Source organism: Homalodisca vitripennis, chromosome 8, assembly GCF_021130785.1.
Source record: "Homalodisca vitripennis isolate AUS2020 chromosome 8, UT_GWSS_2.1, whole genome shotgun sequence".
NCBI lineage: Eukaryota > Metazoa > Arthropoda > Insecta > Hemiptera > Cicadellidae > Homalodisca > Homalodisca vitripennis.
Genome location: NC_060214.1, coordinates 15,785,713 through 15,807,356, shown reverse-complemented (window position 1 = coordinate 15,807,356; position 21,644 = coordinate 15,785,713). Strand labels below are relative to the sequence as shown.

The 21,644-nt window shown below is 36.9% G+C and overlaps 1 protein-coding gene across 1 annotated transcript; it reads right to left on the bottom strand.

Moving 5' to 3' along the window:
* Positions 1 to 1,659: 1,659 nt before the first annotated feature.
* Positions 1,660 to 20,499, bottom strand: LOC124367104 (putative inorganic phosphate cotransporter). Its single transcript, XM_046823759.1, has 9 exons — positions 20,407 to 20,499; positions 13,691 to 13,821; positions 12,620 to 12,850; positions 11,593 to 11,680; positions 10,521 to 10,744; positions 9,375 to 9,524; positions 3,451 to 3,583; positions 2,286 to 2,524; positions 1,660 to 1,953 (listed from the first exon to the last, which is right to left on the bottom strand). The coding sequence occupies exons 1-9, from the start codon at positions 20,471 to 20,473 to the stop codon at positions 1,750 to 1,752; spliced, it is 1,467 nt and encodes a 488-aa protein (XP_046679715.1). The 5' UTR covers positions 20,474 to 20,499; the 3' UTR covers positions 1,660 to 1,749.
* Between the last annotated feature and the right edge of the window lie 1,145 nt (positions 20,500 to 21,644).

The window sequence follows — 21,644 nt, the reverse complement described above, 5'->3', positions numbered from 1 at the left end:
TAAAACATTAGCTAGGGTTACATACCTTATCAGGAAACTAAAGTATAGTATCAGCAGTGAAATGTTAATCACAGTGTATTATGCCTTTCCATTCTCAGCTAAAGTATGTTATAACACTCCCAAATTTTAAACTTTTTTCAATTACTTTTTAGTAAACGATTATTATTATTTAAATCATTCAGCATTACTAACATGTACTGCAGAAAGATCATTCCTAACAAAAAACAAGTTAAGAACTTTTTAAGGAACAAAATGGGGCCTTACTCTCTGTCCACTACGGGAAAATATCAGTTTTCTGGACCCTCAAATATTCTATCCTGGCTACGTTCTTGATCCAAACGTCTTATATTTTTATATGTAGCATCTACAAAAGATGAAGTCGATCTTATCAACTCAGAATATGGGATTATCGGTTTGTAAACAACGGCATGTGCCACTGATTACAATATTACACTAGTGGTAGCTGTTGTAAGGTTATCAAAAGTGTAATATTACATAGAAATTGTCTGATTTAGACCAGATATGGTGTTAATTTTATAACAAATTTTCTACTCTTTTAATATATTCACAATGACCACTAATTTGTCGACTTTTGATTTGCCATTGAATTTTTCAATAATAATAGTAAAAAGCTGTAATCTTTTTTACGTTAAAAGAAAACATATGCAGAATTCACAAGTTTGTAAAAAAATGTTAATGTTTATTTTTGTACCCAAAGAGGTACCTGAAAAATTAAGCAATCGTGCTTCATGTGGTACATAAAAGTCTGAGGTATTTATTTATAAGACAGGCAAACAATTAAAACGCAATAAGGTAATGCTAAAGCAATTAGTACCCCAGCGGGTCCACGGGGTGCTTTACGAAAGTTTGGTATGTACCCGATTGGGTACACGACAGCAGTTGCGAAAGATCGTGTGTACCCCATGGGGTACTTGTCGTTGTGAACGTGTTAAATAGAATTTTCCATTATGGTTCAGATGCTTCCAAAATTGAAGGAGCTAATCCTAATCAATTTTAATATTTCATGTTGTCTATCAAAGCAAGAAAATATGAAATAAACTGATATGAACAAACTAAAAATTCTAAGAAGAGCCACAAATGTGGGGAGATGGTTTCCTATTTGAACTGGAAATTATTTCAAGAAACTAGTAGCAGCTATAGGACTATATATTCCTCATCATTCTGAGGATCAAATTTGATGTTTTACTTAGTGGTGATACTCATTTGTGCTAAAATTCTGTTCTGTATCCTATGAATACATAATATTTTTCCAATATTCAAAAATAATATTAACACAATAATGTCATTCTGTATGTTTTTCCAATCTGCTACTGCCTAAAATATGCCCAGACTTCCACAATACTTGGATATAAAAAATGTGTCCCCCCCATTATATTTATTTATAGTATCTATCCCACCAATGTTTGTGCAACCTGAGGAGTAATAACAACAGTACCTTACTATTGAATTGTTATTGTAGCTGAACCGATTTAAAAGATACACTTTTAATATAATTCCATTTAACTTAGTTGTGAGCACTAAACAATTTTTTCAACTTTAACTTGGGTTATTTTCTATAATACATGTGGTATTTAAGACATAACTGGGTAGCTCAATAATTAAAATACAGAAATATATATTTATTATTTGTACCAACGTTTGTTATTTGTAAACAATAACACCTATAAGTAGAAAAATTAACAATAAAGTCCATAAATCAACAAAATAAAATCTCAGATTGAAGTAAAGTCACATGACTTTTGCAAGTCTTCTGTCTCTGATATCGTCATCTTGAGTTGATAAATTCTCCTCATCTGGTGATTTGTCGATTTCTTCCAATGTATTGTTCCATGGTTGAACCTCTGCGGAGCCAAACATTAAGAATGCCAAATTGCCGAAGAAAAACGTGGCTGCACAGATGTAGAATATAACCATCCACTGTTCTTTACTTGTCTGTAAAAAAATATTTTGTTAAATAATAAATAAATTTGTTAATCACAAAATATACTTTAGAACTTTTATTTAAAGATCAGTAGCAGTCAAATCAATGTTAATGAAAGGAATGGTCATAAACTTGTTGTCGATGAATTCAAACCAAGTATTTCGAGTCAGCAATAGGTAGTGCAGAATGATATAAATTGGTACGTCCGTACTTCTGCAGTTACTACAGAATAATAATATTCTTTTAGAAAGGTCTAGCTACGAATACTCAAAATATAACTAAAAATATACAACTTGTATTGATAAATAAACTTGAAACAACTTGAATGGTGTTATTTATCTACCTCATCAGTGACGACAAATCCTGCAACCAGAGGAGCCAGAATAGAGCTGATGTTACCGAGGCCGTTAGTGATACCCAGGAGCAGACCAGCAAAGTTGGGCGCGAGGTCCAGATGGTTGCTAACATACCCAGGGTAGATACCCGCACCACAGCCCAAAGAGGAGACCAGAAGAACCACAGCGCCGGCGTTACTGTGGACGAAAGGAAGTCCCATCAGAGTGGCAGCTCCTCCCCAGAGAGCTGTAATACGTTTCGAACGATTTCCTTATCTTGTTGACATGAATCTCTTAAAGTACGTTTTGAAATGTTTAAACCGTATATAAATTATGCACTTTATTCTTAAACTTCAACTAGCAAAGTCAAATAAAGTCTCGGAGCTGTCCATAAGCTGCATACACTCTCCCAAGGAAACCTCTCTCTCTCTCTCTCTCTCTCTCTCTCTCTCTCTCTCTCTCTCTTCCTCCCTCCCTCCCTCCCTCTCTCTTGCTAACAGATTCATAGACTGTCCAGGTCTACTAGCCAAAATTAACCTCAGGATTCCAAGGTTTACCAGATCCACTGAACTATATATCCTGACAACTACCACAGGACAAATTGCCCAAAAGCTAAACCCATCATTAGATTACAAAGGCTTGGTAATAGTGTTCCAGGTGAAGTGGACTTCTTCCAGGATAAACTGAAAATATTTAAGTTGAAGGACATATCTTACCTCTCTATATTCTCTATATAACAGTCATGTCTGTTGCCCATAAAAAGCCTCTATGTTCCATGCCTGTTGGCCTTGCTATCTTTGTCCATTTCAATTAGTTGTTTCTTTATTATTTATTGTATATTGTGAAGGATGACTTTGATTGTGAAGGAGAGGGTGGAAATTCCTTTACGTTAAAACGTTTTTGAAGACCAGCATGAGAGAGTATCTTCCCCTACTCGTTTTGACTTTGACAGGGCTAATCTTTCCGTCTTCCAAGGTGACATGACAGATAATGCCCGTTATCCCACCTCGTGGAATCTCTGCCAGAAGTGGGCCACCTCAACCTCACCCATTCCAAATATCCTGTCACTCCGGACAGCGGCAAAGGTTCTCTTAGTACTAAGTGCTATAAAGGATTTTCTGGTTCTAAGTGAAATTTTGTACACACTTTACCAGTGAAAAGATCTCATCATACCTATGGAGTTCCAAATCCTCTGAGAGGTCCAAACTGACAAAAACTCTCTTGAAATGACAAAGTCTGCCGCGCAGCAGAAGACGATAGTCAATAAAGTCTTCATAAAAAAAGGTAGAGAAGATATCAGACCGTTCTGTAAGCAGAAGTCGTAATTAACACACAAAGAATCAAATAAGATTTAAAAAAATTTCCTAGGTATATTTGACTGCTGTAATGAAATAGTTTCATAATCTAGGATTTCTAATTCAACATAGAGTGATGTTGAAAATGTGTTGTGAGTTTCTGTTAGTTGATGTAATGATACCAGTGAGGAAAACTGAAATGTGGTGTAGTGCAATAGGGTCAAATACATTTTCGTCTCCAACGAATAGGGAATGAGCTTGGCAATTAAGTCAAGTAGGTGTGGATAAATTTGTGAATGATACGTGAAGTCTTTGGAGTGTGCTGCAATGGATGTAACTAGAAAACGTTAATAAAAAAAGTAAAACTACACCACGTCACAGTCACGAAACAAATTTCAACGAAACATCATACACAATTTATTCATGAGAATCCCGCGGACTGTTACGTTCAGTTGATAATCAGCCATATCCCATAACGGAACATGTAGCATGGTCTTATCTAAGAATGCACTCGCAGAAATGAAATTTCGTGCAAATCTCTACGCAAAGTCTATGACTCAATTTGTTCATGAGAATTACGCGGACAGTTATACGTTCCGCTGATAATCAGCCATATCCCATAACGGAACATGTAGCATGGTCTTATCTAAGAATGCACTCGCAGAAATGAAATTTCGTGCAAAATCTCTACGCAAAGTCTATGACTCAATTTGTTCATGAGAATTACGCGGACAGTTACGTTCCGTGATAATCAGCCATATCCCATAACGGAACATGTAGCATGGTCTTATCTAAGAATGCACTCGCAGAAATGAAATTTCGTGCAAATCTCTACGCAAAGTCTATGACTCAATTTATTCATGAGAATCACGCGGACAGTTTACGTTCCGCTGATAATCAGCCATATCCCATAACGGAACATGTAGCATGGTCTTATCTAAGAATGCACTCGCAGAAATGAAATTTCGTGCAAATCTCTACGCAAAGTCTATGACTCAATTTGTTCATGAGAATCACGTGGACAGTTACGTTTTCGCTGATAATCAGCCATATCCCATAACGGAAACATGTAGCATGGTCTTATCTAAGAATGCACTCGCAGAAATGAAATTTCGTGCAAATCTCTACGCAAAGTCTATGGCTCAATTTGTTCATGAGAATCACGCGGACAGTTTACGTTCCGCTGATAATCAGCCATATCCCATAACGGAACATATAGCATGGTCTTATCTAAGAATGCACTCGCAGAAATGAAATTTTCGTGCAAATCTCTACGCAAAGTCTATGACTCAATTTGTTCATGAGAATCACGCGGACAGTTACGTTCCGCTGATAATCAGCCATATCCCATAACGGAACATGTAGCATGGTCTTATCTAAGAATGCACTCGCAGAAATGAAATTTTCGTGCAAATCTCTACGCAAAGTCTATGAGTCAATTTGTTCATGAGAAACTCACGGACAGTTACGTTCCGCTGATAATCAGCCATATCCCATAACGGAACATGTAGCATGGTCTTATCTAAGAATGCACTCGCAGAAATGAAATTTCGTGCAAATCTCTACGCAAAGTCTATGACTCAATTTGTTCATGAGAATCACGCGGACAGTTACGTTCCGCTGATAATCAGCCATATCCCATAACGGAACATGTAGCATGGTCTATCTAAGAATGCACTCGCAGAAATGAAATTTCGTGCAAATCTCTACGCAAAGTCTATGAGTCAATTTGTTCATGAGAATCACGCGGACAGTTACGTTCCGCTGATAATCAGCCATATCCCATAACGGAACATGTAGCATGGTCTTATCTAAGAATGCACTCGCAGAAATGAAATTTCGTGCAAATCTCTACGCAAAGTCTATGACTCAATTTGTTCATGAGAATTACGCGGACAGTTACGTTCCGCTGATAATCAGTCATATCCCATAACGGAACATGTAGCATGGTCTTATCTAAGAATGCACTCGCAGAAAATGAAATTTCGTGCAAATCTCTACGCAAAGTCTATGACTCAATTTGTTCAAGAGAATCACGCGGACAGTTACGTTCCGCTGATAATCAGCCATATCCCATAACGGAACATGTAGCATGGTCTTATCTAAGAATGCACTCGCAGAAATGAAATTTCGTGCAAATCTCTACGCAAACAGTCTATGACTCAATTTGTTCATGAGAATCACGCGGACAGTTACGTTCCGCTGATAATCAGCCATATCCCATAACGGAACATGTAGCATGGTCTTATCTAAGAATGCACTCGCAGAAATGAAATTTCGTGCAAATCTCTACGCAAAGTCTATGACTCAATTTGTTCATGAGAATCACGCGGGACAGTTACGTTCCGCTGATAATCAGCCATATCCCATAACGGAACATGTAGCATGGTCTTATCTAAGAATGCACTCGCAGAAATGAAATTTCGTGCAAATCTCTCTACGCAAAGTCTATGACTCAATTTGTTCATGAGAATCACGCGGACAGTTACGTTCCGCTGATAATCAGCCATATCCCATAACGGAACATGTAGCATGGTCTTATCTAAGAATGCACTCGCAGAAATGAAATTTCGTGCAAATCTCTATGCAAAGTCTATGACTCAATTTGTTCATGAGAATTACGCGGGACAGTTTACGTTCCGCTGATAATCAGCCATATCCCATAACGGAACATGTAGCATGGTCTTATCTAAGAATGCACTCGCAGAAATGAAATTTCGTGCAAATCTCTACGCAAAGTCTATGACTCAATTTGTTCAAGAGAATCACGCGGACAGTTACGTTCCGCTGATAATCAGCCATATCCCATAACGGAACATGTAGCATGGTCCTTATCTAAGAATGCACTCGCAGAAATGAAATTTCGTGCAAATCTCTACGCAAAGTCTATGACTCAATTTGTTTCATGAGAATCACGCGGACAGTTACGTTCCGCTGATAATCAGCCATATCCCATAACGGAACATGTAGCATGGTCTTATCTAAGAATGCACTCGCAGAAATGAAAATTTCGTGCAAAATCTCTACGCAAAGTCTATGACTCAATTTGTTCATGAGAATCACGCGGACAGTTACGTTCCGCTGATAAATCAGCCATATCCCATAACGGAACATGTAGCATGGTCTTATCTAAGAATGCACTCGCAGAAATGAAATTTCGTGCAAATCTCTACGCAAAGTCTATGACTCAATTTGTTCATGAGAATCACGCGGACAGTTACGTTCCGCTGATAATCAGCCATATCCCATAACGGAACATGTAGCATGGTCTTATCCTAAGAATGCACTCGCAGAAATGAAATTTCGTGCAAATCTCTACGCAAAGTCTATGACTCAATTGTTCATGAGAATCACGCGGACAGTTACGTTCCGCTGATAATCAGCCATATCCCTTAACGGAACATGTAGCATGGTCTTATCTAAGAATGCACTCGCAGAAATGAAATTTCGTGCAAATCTCTACGCAAAGTCTATGACTCAATTTGTTCATGAGAATCACGCGGACAGTTACGTTCCGCTGATAATCAGCCATATCCCATAACGGAACATGTAGCATGGTCTTATCTAAGAATGCACTCGCAGAAATGAAATTTCGTGCAAAACTCAAGGTCTTTGGCTCAATTCGTTAGATATGTACCTTGCGGAAGAAGTAGATAGACTGATAAGCAGACAGAGGACCTGTAGTGATTGCCCAAATTTGACCGTTTCAACTTTAGAAGTTTTCCAACCTCAGAGTAAAAACAATATTTGTAAAACTTCAAACTTCAATTTGTTCTTGAAATATCTTCTAGATACTTAGAATTCGCCTAAAGTTCAGCCAAATCCTTTGGAAGGAAATGCACCATCATCAAACTTGAGGTTGCATATATAAAAATGAACATTCACTTGAAATTATAAAGTATAATTCAATATTCTTGTGATATCTTGCGGACACACAGGTATACAAACAGAAGAGAACTTTTGATAGTCCAAATTATAGGCTTCCTAATGCTGAGCGAATTAATGCAGAAAATAAGAATATTTATGATATTGGCCAGATCGTTGTAACGGTTGGTGGTAGTTAAGCAGCCTCTCGGACGCTTTCAGACTTTGTTAGCAACGTCATTGGTTGAGGGGCAATTCACTATAAGTGAGTTGAGTAACTCTTTACGTCACTGTGAAACAAAGAGTGCTCTCCTCGGTCTGGGTTAGCTGATCTGAGCTGCTCCTGCTGCAGTTCTAGCAACTGTTCAAAATCCATTTCAGCCGATTAAAAATAGTTACTGATGTAAGATTCTACATAATTGACAGTTATAAAATGATTTGAATCTTTATGATAATAACGTGTCACTAAATAGCTAACTAAGGGCTGATCTCAAAAATGGCTTCCATAACAAAAACATCCTTAGAGTCCGAGAAAGGATTTTTCCCGGGATATTTGAAATTTGGGGAAAAAACAATGGATATACTATTTAAAACACTGTTATAAAACCCAGCTTAATGAACAAAGATGTGAATGTTGCACATAAGGCACTCGAGATTAGTTCGGATTCTTGACACCGTGATATCGCACTTTTAAGTGGTTCAAGGAAACACGGGGAATAAAGAATGTGACTCAACGAGCCATTCTGTCTGATACCACAGTCCGAGAAATGGCAAGACTTAGGCCTATATCATGCAAGCCATATTATAGACGATTATTTGAAAACATTGTGTGGACTAGTAAGGAATTTTCTTCCGAAAAAGGCATAAATAATATTGGGGTATAGGCGACCGGGAAGTGACGCCGAGTCAGAACGATTTCACCAATATGCAGTGGGGGGAGGGGGAGAATGCGTGAGTCATCTACATAACCGAGCATCACTATTTCACTACTATGCGTTATTACAGTATAAAAATAATATTCACACTTCATAATGTTTATGTGGTTCAGTTCATTTAATAAAAATGAATCACATAATGTGCTGTTATGTACTTGTACTAATCTGGAGGACGGCTAAACCAATTCGACTATTTCTTTTTCTAAAATATTTGTTGAAATCAGAGGAAGGTTTATTTGGAAAGAAACATCTGAAAAGTTACCTGGAATGTTTTTATGCGAGAAAATGTGAATATGTGCGATTCATAATCCAGATTTAACTGATAATAAACATTTGTTGAAGTTCGTCAAAAAGACATTACAATTTGTTTACAATTTAAATTTTAGAACAGTGCTTTATCAGTAGTGATGCTGATAGCAAATACAAAGTTAATATCTAACTTTTACTCCAGATTGCGGCAGTGACGAGTTGACATCATGTAATAAATTGTAGATACTATTTAAACACTGTTATGAAACCAACCTTAATGAACGAAGTTGTGGATTTTTTCATAAGGTAGCCCACTCGAAACTGGTGGACTTCTATTGGGTTGTGGTATGGCATTTTAACAGTGCCTAAGGGAAAACAGACCGGAAAACAAGAGTTCTATAACGCAACACATATAAACGATTATTTTGTAATGTATGACCTTAATAAGGATTCCTCCTTATACCGGAAGTAAATAATGAACTCCCCTAGACCGTAACCGTCTCGTCAGTCCGCCGTATGTACATTTCCTTCATCGGGACAAGACAAACTCAACTGGAACTGGCAATATCTTAAGTTACGTCAAGAGCAGGAAGCGAACGTTTTTTGTCGAAGTTTATTTCAGAGAGCTGTACGTAGGGTAAAAGTTAGATTGTGAATTTCTTTCATTACTGTATAAAACAGTACTGACGAAGCACTGTACAAACCTCTAATATGTATGAAAATCAAACAGTGTTTAGCGTAAAGTTTGACTTGCATTTTTGATGTCGAAGCCGAGGACGTGCCCAAAGTAGAGAGGAAGCATGGTGACCAGAGTCCAGTAGCTCCAGAGTTGGCCGAAGCTGGAGGCCAGGAGAGCCAGGACTGGAACCGATGTCATGATCTGCCTCCATGGCGTCTTCATTTTCTGTTTCACAAAATGTTGCTTTACAGCGTTCTGAGATCAGTAACCATTTAGCACAACTCATTTAAGGTAAAACTATGTAGTTATCTCATATGAACTATTATAGCCTGGAGGAAACTTTTTCCGGGAGGCTTTTTCCGGATATCTGCCATCGTTCAGTGATACATAAAGTCAGTTTCGATACCTGCAATCTGATCTCTTCTGCAGGTAAATAACTAACTTAACACATAATTACAAATCTTACCTGAGCGTTGTGACACGCGTAAGTCAGGAAACACAACCACCATGTTGTCTGTCACCTTCACAAACTCTAAAACATGCAGTTAATAAAAAAACTAAACACAACACTATTAGAACTGAACTACATAGTACAGGTGACAATAGGTCTGCATTCGTCGACCAACCACCTCGGACTCTAAATAGTTAAAATCCCATTTTAATTGTGTGTTAGGAAAGTTATTTACCTGAAGAAGAGATCGGATTTACAGATCTCGAAACGTAGTGTTACTGATTTTTCGTATCACTGAACGAAGGCAAATGTCAAGGAAAATCCTGTTTCCTCCACAATCATCCTATAATAGGCTGTAGAAAGTAGACTAAACCCTATCAATTTTGTGACAAAGAAAATTTTGGCGCTGGATAAAACTACGCATAATATGCAAATGACAGATGCTACGGCAGGCAGTGGCAGTGCAAGCAGCAGTGGCTGTGGCTGCGATCAGCGACGACCGATTGGCAGGCCGTGGCCAGCTGATCAAGAGACCAGCTGTTTGGACAGGAGACGGCGGAACTGGAACTGGGAATAAAATAGTGGAATGCCAATGTAAATAGTCGGTGACAAAATTTTATTTCATTGTAATTTTGCGTTGTAGTGATCCTAGCTCAGCGGAAACGGGATGTTAGATGTTAGTATCTGGTTCACTGGTCACTGATTGTGGAGTGAGAGTCAGGATCATCAGCACCAATACTACAATCATTATCACTTCTGTGTAAATATACCTTGCTCTGGTCGGAGGAATTGACGAGGGAAGACTTGATGTAAGCCCTCTCGCCATCACTGATTGTGGAGTGAGAGTCCGGATCGTCGGCACCCACGTACAGCCACATCAGAGCCCAGAGGAGTCCACAGCTTCCGGTCACGTAGAAGATACTGGGCCATCTCCAGGAACTTGCTGCCAGGTACCCGGCCACGAACATGGTCAGGGTCGCACCTACTTGGCCTCCTGCAGACGTCAGATTATTGGCTGTTAGATTGTGCAAGATTTGGAAGTGGACTCATTTATCCATAGTTAATCCATTAATTCCATTTTATTTTTCAATTTCTCCATAAGAGGTCTAGAGCAATTTAAGGAACCCAGAGAGACTTTGGAGGAGAAGATAAATCCTGCCCTGGTGCCAATACTCTATTCTCTGATTGTGATAATCCCAGAGGACCAACTTATACTTGGGACTTAGAGAGGTTAAAGAGAGAAAAGGATGGCAATGGATGCTACCGATGGAAACTCTAGCAAAACATCGTACCATTACTTGGACTATATACTTTGCTATATATAAAATATTAATTTTATATATTTTGGAATTAAAAATATGTAACTCCCTCTGGGAGAATGATATCTAACATTTGGAGTATTTAAATTATTGAAAAACGCATAAATATGGAATCTGTGTTGATGCTTAAAAAGACACCGCGCGCCTTTAAATTTTCAGTCTGCTTCCTGTCGCGCTGCTCGTGGGTGCACGAGCAGGAGCGCACTCACCCTTCCCCCACCAACAGCAGTCTCCTTATCCTACCTTACCCCTCCAGCCACTCAATAAGATCCTCTCTTCCATCGCTCTACACTTGACATCTCGGTTCTCGGCTCTATCATAACCAAACAAATATTTTTACAGACAATCTCACTGAGTCTTGCTTGTGTTAAGCTGAGCACACTTATTTAATTACATTCCGAATGAAGATATACGTATTATAATGTTATACTATTACGTTTCAAATAAGTAAACAATGCAAAACAGCGTTACCTGTAGTATCATGTGTTATCATTGCTATCAAGTCTCAGATGTGACCACCTACCTACGTAAACAAATCCGACCACTCTGTTGCGCTCCTGGGGAGTGGCCCACTTCGAAATGTGTGTGTTGAGACAGGGAAATAAAAAGCCCTGAAATAAGTGGAACTTGTCAAATATTTATTCAGAATTAAGCCATTGACATGCTGTAAATAGAATGCACAGGACATACAACATTCTTAGGATTAAAAGAAAATGTACTGGGGTTTCTTGAAGAAGTAACCACTGGCTCGAAGATACCAGTAATGATGGAATTCCACCGTACCTTGGAAATAAAAAGCCTTGAAAACCTTTGTACATGTTTATGCAACATCTACCAAGGCGAAGCAGAATAACCACTACTTTATAACTGTTTGGTTGAAATTTGATCCATAAAATGCTCACCATGCCAATTTGGATTAAAATCAAAACAACCAAAAAGGACATACGGGTAGAAAAGAAAGTTTTGTAAATGAGCTTCGAAATACTTATAATTTCGATGTAAATTTTCGTTGAAATTGTAATCGTCGTAGTCATGATACATAGAGAAGACATTTGTTTACACTATTGTAGTTAATAGGTAGATTCAAAACCTACTTAATATGTACAGTGGAACCTTTTAGTAATACTCTAATACTCAAATCATAATTATATTTTTCTTGAGTTAATGCCATTTAGTTAACAATAGACACTATTGTACTGTTGATATCACTGGTACACTTTTATTAAATTTATTTCCATTTTCCTTCATTTAATTTTTTTTAATGTATTGCCATGAATTTTTTGATTATTATTTCCATATCTAATCCCAATTTCTTGCTGTTCTTGAAAATCTGGTTCTTCTGCCTGACAACTTAGTTACATCATTCATAATTGTTATTTTATAATCGCTTGATGTTTACAACTGGAAGGTATAAACCAGCCAGAAGTGATCCCTGCTGGGTAAAGTTGTATGCTTCCACAATGCTAAATGACTCTCGGCTGGTGGATACTTACCCTACTTAGCTGCATATAGTCACTACGACAAAGGATCTGTTTACTACAAAACCGTACCTGGCCAAGGCCTTGAAGGAATCTACTGAAGCAGAACACCAACCAGTCGTAGTTGAGTGATATAAATGGTGTAAAAATGGTGACGATGGAGCAAAACACCATCGACCAAAATATCATAGTTTTCGACCCGATGATTCGAGACATGTGCCCCGCGGGTATCTGTAGTATAACATAGCCCCAGAACATGGAGCTGAGGATGACACCTTTCTGGGCAATATCCCAAGGCAGAACCTGGAAAACAGTTTGTATCATAATAACAAAATTTAAGAATACTTCTAACATCTAATATGGAGTACGCCACACTACGTGTCTAACACAATTCGCTTAGCTTGCATGCAAAATTTCATATATATATATATATATATATATATATATATATATATATATATATATATATATATACCTCATTTTCATTAGGTTACATGGTTAGTATGTCACATATCAAGTGTCATACAAGAGCACAAGTTGCTTTTAAATTTGTTTATTCTAAGGTTTCATTATGATTGTGATTTATAAAAATGTTTGCTATAAGCTACATAAGACATCGTTTTAATCGTAACGAAAAGGTTGAGAAGAAATATACTTGGCTTGTAGTGCCCTTAATTTTTACGTGGACAACTTCTTACATGATAGAATGTAGGCTGGAACATTACAGTTCTGGGAATCTCAACAACAGGCATCACCGCGGTACAATCTCAACAACAGGCATCACCGCGTGAGCCGAGAGATGCGTAGTACAGTCAAAGTTTTGTATTCTTCTTTCCATGGAAACTCAGCAAGGGTTGCTCGTCCTCTTTCAAATCAACAACAAAGCTGGTAGCTTAATCTATGTTGGCTAGATGGGATATAAGGATTTTCGTCACTAGTGTGTGTTTTCTTACTCATTAAAATAAACTTTTGGAAATAGATTTAAACTAAGAATCACAGTATTTTCATCTAAACAACAGAATTTGGATTCAATGATTTAATTAGTATGACTCAAAGACTTCAAAACGTAGCAAAGTAGCATTAAAGCACTGCCACAATACTTATTCCCTTTGTTTGTTTGTTTGTACAAAACACCAGCTCTACCTTTATGCCAGAATCTGCTGTCTTCTTATCAGTCATAGCCACGATTGCCACTGACAGATTCACCCTCAGGCCGTATGCGAACACCAGACATGTGAAACACATGATCGACTGAAAGTGACGCACGCCAAACCCTGCAATAAAGACATTCTAGGTTAGGTTTTATAACGGTTAAACTATAGATGAGCCGCGTTGAAAGCGACCTGTGAAGTGAGGGGGTGAGAGAGAGAGAGAGAGAGAGAGAGAGAGAGAGAGAGAGAGAGAGAGAGAGAGAGATGCGAAGTGGGAGAGGAAACGCGGACTCGCTTCCTCCTTCACATTCCTTACCACACTCCTCAGTCGCCAATTTACCACTCATAGGGTATGTATTACATAAGAGCTGTTTTACAAACTGAGTAATAATATCAACAGCTGTTAACAATAAACATATTATTAAACAGCTTGTTATACTAACGTATTAAATAGATGCAATGGACTATTCTTAACATAAATAATAATATTTGTTATTCGATAACAACGAGAATAAGAAAACATAGCGTGATGCTGCTAAACACCAACACAGGGAAGCAAAGCATTCGGTTCCTACTTGTGTCTTGTTAAGGAAATAGATCGAGCAGTGAAAGAGGGGTGGCGGTAAGCGTGGTCGAGCTTCTGCTCCTCCCTCCCTCTATGCGCAAAAACTCTTCGCGCATGTCGCTTTCAAAGTGGCTCCCGGAACTACCCGGAAGTTCCCGGACTACTGAGTGTTAATACAACTGTTTTGGAACATGAGATACCTTAACTCTTTACTTTAACTCTCTTTAACTTTAACTCTGTTCTTGGCAGTGTATACTAGTGAGTGTGTGACATTACTGAGAGTATACACAGCCAGGGTGGTGTATATAAGTGGATACAGGAAGTCCAGGAGCCAGCAGCCAATTTGCAGTCACAATCAATCAATCAAATCTTTATTGCAAAGGCATGGTTTTACATGTATAGCAAACGTCAGTTTTTTATAACTAATTTTTTTTTTCATTTACACTACATAAAATCCCACTCAGACATACAATTCAGCATTCATTCATTTTCCATGCAATCGCCAATTTTCCCACCTCCGGCGACGTAATCAATCTTCTGATTCTGCGGTTTCCTAGCCTTTTAACAGCCATGTTTTATATCTACTGGTGATACCCACAGGCCGGGGTTTTTTTAGCAAAATGTCATCAAAAACTAATTTTTTCTCATGGTTTCATAAAATTATATATTTACCTTGTATGCTTTAAGGTGTTCACTAGGACTAAATATAATAAAAAATGAGTTTTTTTATTTTATTTATTTATTTTTACATTGTAATACATTTTATTTTACATGGAAATTGTAACCTAACATTGATCAAAGTAAGCAAATTTAGGCAAACCTAAGAAATCTTTGTAATCTAAAATTAAAAAGACAAATTAAACCTATTGATGAATTAGGTCAAAATGAAATAGGTTCGGAGAGAAATTGTTATCATGTTCCCATGGAAACACAATCTTTTGTTTAGGCCTAGTTCTGTTAGTTTGTTCCGTTGAGGCCTAGGTAATTGACGAGTTTGTGTTAGGTTATGTTCATCAGGTCTAACTGTTTCAAGGGCCGGACAGGTGTTTTCATCAATACATATGTTATTTTTAATTAAATTGACATTATTACTTTCATATAACCTAGGTTCATTTGTAATGGATCTGTCGCCGCTTGGCCCTGGAATGATGTCAAAGTCGCTCGCCTCACTTACATTAGGTAAACTATCTGACTCTATTTCACCATCACTGTCACTCTCTCCATCATCTTCTGACAATTCACTTTAGTTATCACGACTAAAGTATTCATTTATGTCGTCTTATTTCAGTTTTCGTGAAGACATTTTACTTTGTTTACAAACAAACTTATCAATCCACAGCAAACTATGCAACAGCAGTTGTGACAGCTGGTGGACCACAAGAAAATTGATACTTGCAGTGATGCAACCATCTTGAGACAATAACAAAATATTTCACGAGAATCGCCGAAATGTCCCGAAAATTTCCGTACCAAACACGAAGTATTTCCGATCGTCTATGACGGAGTAAGGCGCGAAATTCAAAACCCTTACACTCGCTCGCATATATGCGAGCGTGGCCCGCGGGAAGGACAAGCTGCCGCTCGCATATATGCGAGCGTGGCTGTTAAAAGGCTAGTTACATGCCAAAAACCTGTTGACATCATAAAACGATTGTGATGCCAAAAAGCGCTATAAACGAGTTTTGAGCGCCTTGGCCGTTTTAGCACGTTTGATCCAATTCGGCAGCTTGTTAATGAAATGGACACCTGCCTGTGAGGGCAGATGTTCATAAACCACTGTTCTGTGTTTACCAGTTCCGTAGCTATCTCTGCCTCTGGTCTCATACGAATGTATGTCTCGGCCACTTGTCTTGATACATTTAGACATACAAAACAGAGTTGTTCGAAAATATAGAGACCCGGCAGAGTCAACAGCTGCAATTTTTGAAGGTTTCTCTGCAAGACTCTGAAATGCAAATGTGCGATTAGTCAAATCGCTTGTTTTTGCAATTTAAACACTATCTTCAACTGGTTGTTTGCACAAGCAACACACAATACCAATCCGTAGCAGAGGTGGGGGTAAATCAAGCCATAATAAGCCGTCATCAGAACCTGAGTAGAGCAATATTTGGCTAGAGACCTCAAAACATAAATGCCTGAGGATAGTTTGGCGCAAACGTGGTCAATGTGATCGTTCCATGTCAACCCTCGATCAAGGTGTATTCCAAGGAATTTTGAGCTGTAGACAATCTGGTTTTCTGAAAATCAATACAGGAATGCTTTCTAAGAAAGAAATCGATTGTCAGCATCGCTAGTTTCGGAGGTAGTCGAAATGGGAAGGTTACAAAAGGGTTAAAATTATGAAATGATAACTTTTCTCAGATCATATGTTTCAAGCTTGGCACGTTTAAAACTAACGTAAAGACTCGTTAATTGATCAGCGTTGGGTAACCACACACAGACCCCCTAAAGTGGCCACTTTTAGTATCTTTGTCTTAATGTCTGAGGGCGATGTGGCTATTATTTATGTGCCTGAAGGTCGGTTTTAAGTATATCAAGCTAGGAAAAATACAATTGAGAAAACATTATCTTTTAATATTTGTAACGATATTTTGAGGATTAACTCCTTAGTTAGGAAAAAATTGCATTATTGATTTCAAGAAAAACCAGGTTGTATGCTTTCTTATAATGAAAATTGGCTCCCAGCTTCGAAACCATAAGCAATAATTATTCTTTATTGTCACAAAACAGTTTGACAATGTTACAATATTACACTTTAACGTTAGGTTGAGTGTAATATGGTTGAGTCAAATACATCCAAACTTACTGAAGTAGTGTAATGAAAATCTAATAATTGGAAGGAAATGTTATTCCTTTTAAGTGGACCCTAGTAACACCAGAAACTTTATCTAAATAAATACATTTAACATTTGATAGCTAAATTAACAAATCAATTAAAATTTAAAGACTAGGATTAAAGTAATAGACTGATAAAATGTAATAGATTTGTAATTTACTATCCGTTTTTTCATGTTCGTCCAAATTTCATTAAGTAAGTAAAATACAATAATTATTAATTGAGAATATATATATATATATATATATATATATATATATATATATATATATAATATATAATATATAATAATAATAATAATATTATGAAGTAGCAAATCCAAAATAATAAAAAATTGTTAAAACTTATACCAATAAAAGCGCTCGTTTACAATTATTGCAAACTTAGGCTATTATAGCCTAAACCCTTACTAGGTTCTTTAGTACCGTTTCATAATCGACAACATGCCTGTACTTCGTTAAAATTATCTTCAAGAAGTTTTCATGTAACTTGATTTCTACACAGGCAACGTATTTGATAATGATGAAGTATGGGTGAGCATTATCGTCACGGGAATACATATCTCCGTACAAGGTTTGTTTGAACATGAGTGTAGCCTAACTATCCGCAACATATCTTTGGCACGATTAAATCTGTAGACTTTAACTGTGGCACTTCTTCATTTTAACTTAATTTTAAACTCTTTTAAACTTAAAAACTTTAACCTTTTTAATCTTTTTAACTTATTTTTAACTTTTAAAACTTCATTTAAACCTAATTTAAACTTCATTTCTTCATATACAAGATTGAATTCGATGATGGTGAATGACAAGGGCAGGTTTCTCTTGTCTGTCTCGCAAAATATCTCGAGAATAAAATTAGATGGACTTGATATGTTCCATGCAACTTCAGTAAAGCCTATATAATACACGTAGTCTGCCAGGCTTCTTGCCTTGTCTGTCTAAAATACTGCCTATTTACTGATCACACATAACATAGTTATGGTTGGAGGGGTTGGTTCAATGCCATTATTTAGTTAAACTCTATTTCTCTTTACGTGCATTACAGCGTCTGTAATCTCTAGAAGGTCGGTCAAGTCTCTAAGAGTTTGTTATGAACGTCGTCTTCGGCTTTTTTTCTCTCCATACGGAACGCCCAGATTCCATGAGTAAAGTCTATGAAAGTGTCAAATTTCAGACGCTGCTGCACGGTGAACATCTTCGTCACCGACTTTTTTGGATCTCTCCAGTTGGACATGGACTCCAGATACCATGATTCAAATCTGTGACAGTGTCAAATTCCAGACGCTGCTGCACGGTGAACATTTTCGTCACCGACTTTTTTAGATCTCTCCAGTTGGACATGGACTCCAGATACCATGATTCAAGTCTGTGACAGTGTCAAATTCCAGACGCTGCTGCACGGCGAACATCTTCGTTACTGAATTTTTTGGATCTCTCCAGTTGGACATGGATTCCAGATTTCAGGAGTCAAGTCTGTGACAGCGTCATATTTTATTCGTTTCACTAAGCGGGAGGTGAAATGGAGCTGAATTCAACACCATAGAGTTTGAAGATGCCCAGCTCCTCCGTAATCGGCTAAAAATTAATTTTAGAAATTATCAAGAACAATGGAGACTGAGTGAAACTGCCAAAAAGTTAGCAACCGGTGATAAAGAAGCCGCATTGATCATACCTGGTTGGTGATTGGTTATGCTTCAGCCAATCACGAGGTAGCTTCAACTCGCGTATACAACCGACTGTATATTATTGGCAGTTTCAATTTGACATTGGTTAACTGAAGTGAAGATAGTAATAGTAATAATAATACTATCAAGTTAACTGTTACTTGGTTTGTTTATCATATCTGTTGAATGTGTTATTATTATTATTATTATTGTTGATTTTGAATATTATAGTGATTTCACAGTTATTTTACGTTACCTTTATAGCTTATTCATTGTTTGTTATTTATGGTCTATTTGTTGCTTGTTTTGTTTATTTATTTTCTTATTCAGCACTCGAAGTTTACTTATTGCTTGTTATTTATATTTAAATGTTATTAACAAATGTGATGGGCAAATAACATACTACATTGTAATGGCACTTAGAATAAGTGTTTAAGACACACAAAACTTAGCAACTACGTAAAGGGATAAGCTGTGGACCTCAAAGTCTTACTGAAAGATGTCATGCATACATTGTGTTGATGCCATGCATACATTGCGTTGATACCATGCATACATTTTGTTGATATGCGCAAGACATCGGCATCGTCCCTATAAGCGTTATTTGTCCGTAACTTTTGCTAACAATGTCGTATAAATGTTTTCTATGTGTCTGTGTGTTTCTATTGAATATATCTTTAAAATGTCACATCACAAGATAGGGGTTGCGATTAAGAAAAGTTATAACCCCTTCTACCCACTTTGAAAAGAGGATGGAAATTGTTCATCCTCCAAAAAAGTATTTTAATAAGTATGGTGAAGGTTTTACTGGTATATAAATCCGTTTGGAATATATCCAGACATATCTGGACTTAATTTACACCCTGTATATTGGTTGCTATACTAGTAGGTCTATAGTTATTTGTGTTCTTATTCATTGCATAATTGTCTATCCATTGTCGCTGTCTAGTTCTTTATCTGTAATCGTATCTCTTCTTCAAGGGATAACTAACCTATACATAACGACAATCTTGGTTAAAATAAACAAATCTTAAAAAAGCGTTGTGACACGCAAAAGTTATAGCTAAAACATGCCCTTAAAAACCAATGCGGATTACAGTATAAACTGAACTAAAAATACAGCTTATAACGTATCTGCTAGTAACTATTTTAAAACAGACTAATTTAAGGAAATAATCGTTCTTCATAAGATTTTTATGTAAAAAGTTTTTAAATAATGAAGTCATGTTGACGTAATATAATGATCAGAAGATTTCAATTATTCTTTTCTTTGTTTGAAGTTTGTTTTTTTAAGATGGAAGGATTGTGAATATAAATTTACCTGAAAAAGATATCAGATTGCAGATCTCGAAACGTAGTTTTACTTATTTTTTGTATCACTAAACGATTTCAATTCTGATATAGACAGACATATATATATATAGGCTATGTTTATTGAAATTATATATGTGTGTGTGTGTGTGTGTGTGTGTGTGTGTATTTTTAATCTGTTTTAAAACTGTTAAAAATAATTTATGGGAACTCTCATGTTGAAAGCGTAATAAATTGTTCAAACGTGTATATCCTATATCTAGCTAAAAAGTACTCCTTACTTCAAACTAAAAATCGAGCCATATCTAGCTTAAAAAAGTACTGTTTTACCAGGAGGTCTAGCCAGCTGAGGTACACAATTTGGCTGATTCTCGAGCTGTACACCAGAGTTCTTCATGGCTGCACTATGGCTATTATAATACATTAACTACAATCAAGTGTGGCTACATATTGCACAAATATCACGTGCCTCAACCAATTAGTTGTTATCAGTTATTTCACGCTAATTAAGTTTTTAGTTATTGTTAGGTAAAGACGCAAATAGTAGACTATATCAGCTATCAATACATTTCAGTGCATAATTTAAAACGCTAAGTTATCGCAGTAATCCCTGAATTAAATATGAATTTGTGCTTTGTGTTTTGTTATTTGTAGTTATTGAAAACTATAAATAATACATGTGCCGAAAGCAATTTATTGGAGATGACTTTAAATACGAGAAGACACATTACTCAACTTTGTTTTACATAATTAAGAATTTGTGTTTTGGATGAACCGAACCTTAAAACAAAAGTGTCTTAGTAGGAGGGTAAATGAGAATCTGGAATCTTTGTTCTTTTTCAATTTTATGCTAAAATCTTTAGTGTTGTTAGTGGTGACCCATTCATGGAAGATCGCTATATAGAGTTATGTTTATTTTGTATAATGCTGCTTTAAGCGCTTCATCTGGCTTTAGCTGTGGGAAATATTAACTTAGTTGATCAAAAGAGAGCCCAAAACAATATTGAATGTTGAGTACATAAAGGACTTTTGTATACATACAAGAAAAGGTAAGAGTGTGCCAGATCTAGTGTCGTGGAACAGGTTGCATGCACAATTTCATGTTTATAGCTCACCCCATTTTTAAGACGACAGATTGACAGACACTGGGACGAAAAAGACATTTTTTACATCCTCTTCAGCAGACAAAAGAAACTGAGTGAAAGGCTTCAGTTACGCTCAGCCAAATTCCATGGTTGGACACGCCATCTTAGAACTGTTCTATGTAGAAATGAATGTTAACCAACAGTTGTATAATTAGTTCTAGTCATTAGATTTGGTCTCGTATATGATAAAAATTACACACCTAGTGACCAAAAAAAGATATATGTTTTAAGGTAATTAGGCTACATGTGTCAATATCTCATATTGGTAAAAACGTTCGCCAACGCTCAGCAAAGTTCCATGGAGCGATTTGCACTATAATGCAATTCAATATTGCGCGCACAGAAATTAAGTTTCGTGAAACATTTCATGTCTTTAGGTCAGTTCGTGTTCAAGATCTTGTAAGGACAGGCAGACAGAAAAAA

Coding starts and splice junctions, on each gene's coding strand:
- LOC124367104 (XM_046823759.1), bottom strand. CDS start 20,473: ATGAAGAACTCTGGTGTACAGCTCGAGAATCAGCCAAATTGTGTACCT. Junction 11,681..12,619: donor TCCTTCAAGGCCTTGGCCAG/GTACGGTTTTGT, acceptor CACTTATTTCAG/GGCTTTTTATTTCCCTGTCT. Junction 1,954..2,285: donor GATTTGTCGTCACTGATGAG/GTAGATAAATAA, acceptor ATTTTTTTACAG/ACAAGTAAAGAACAGTGGAT.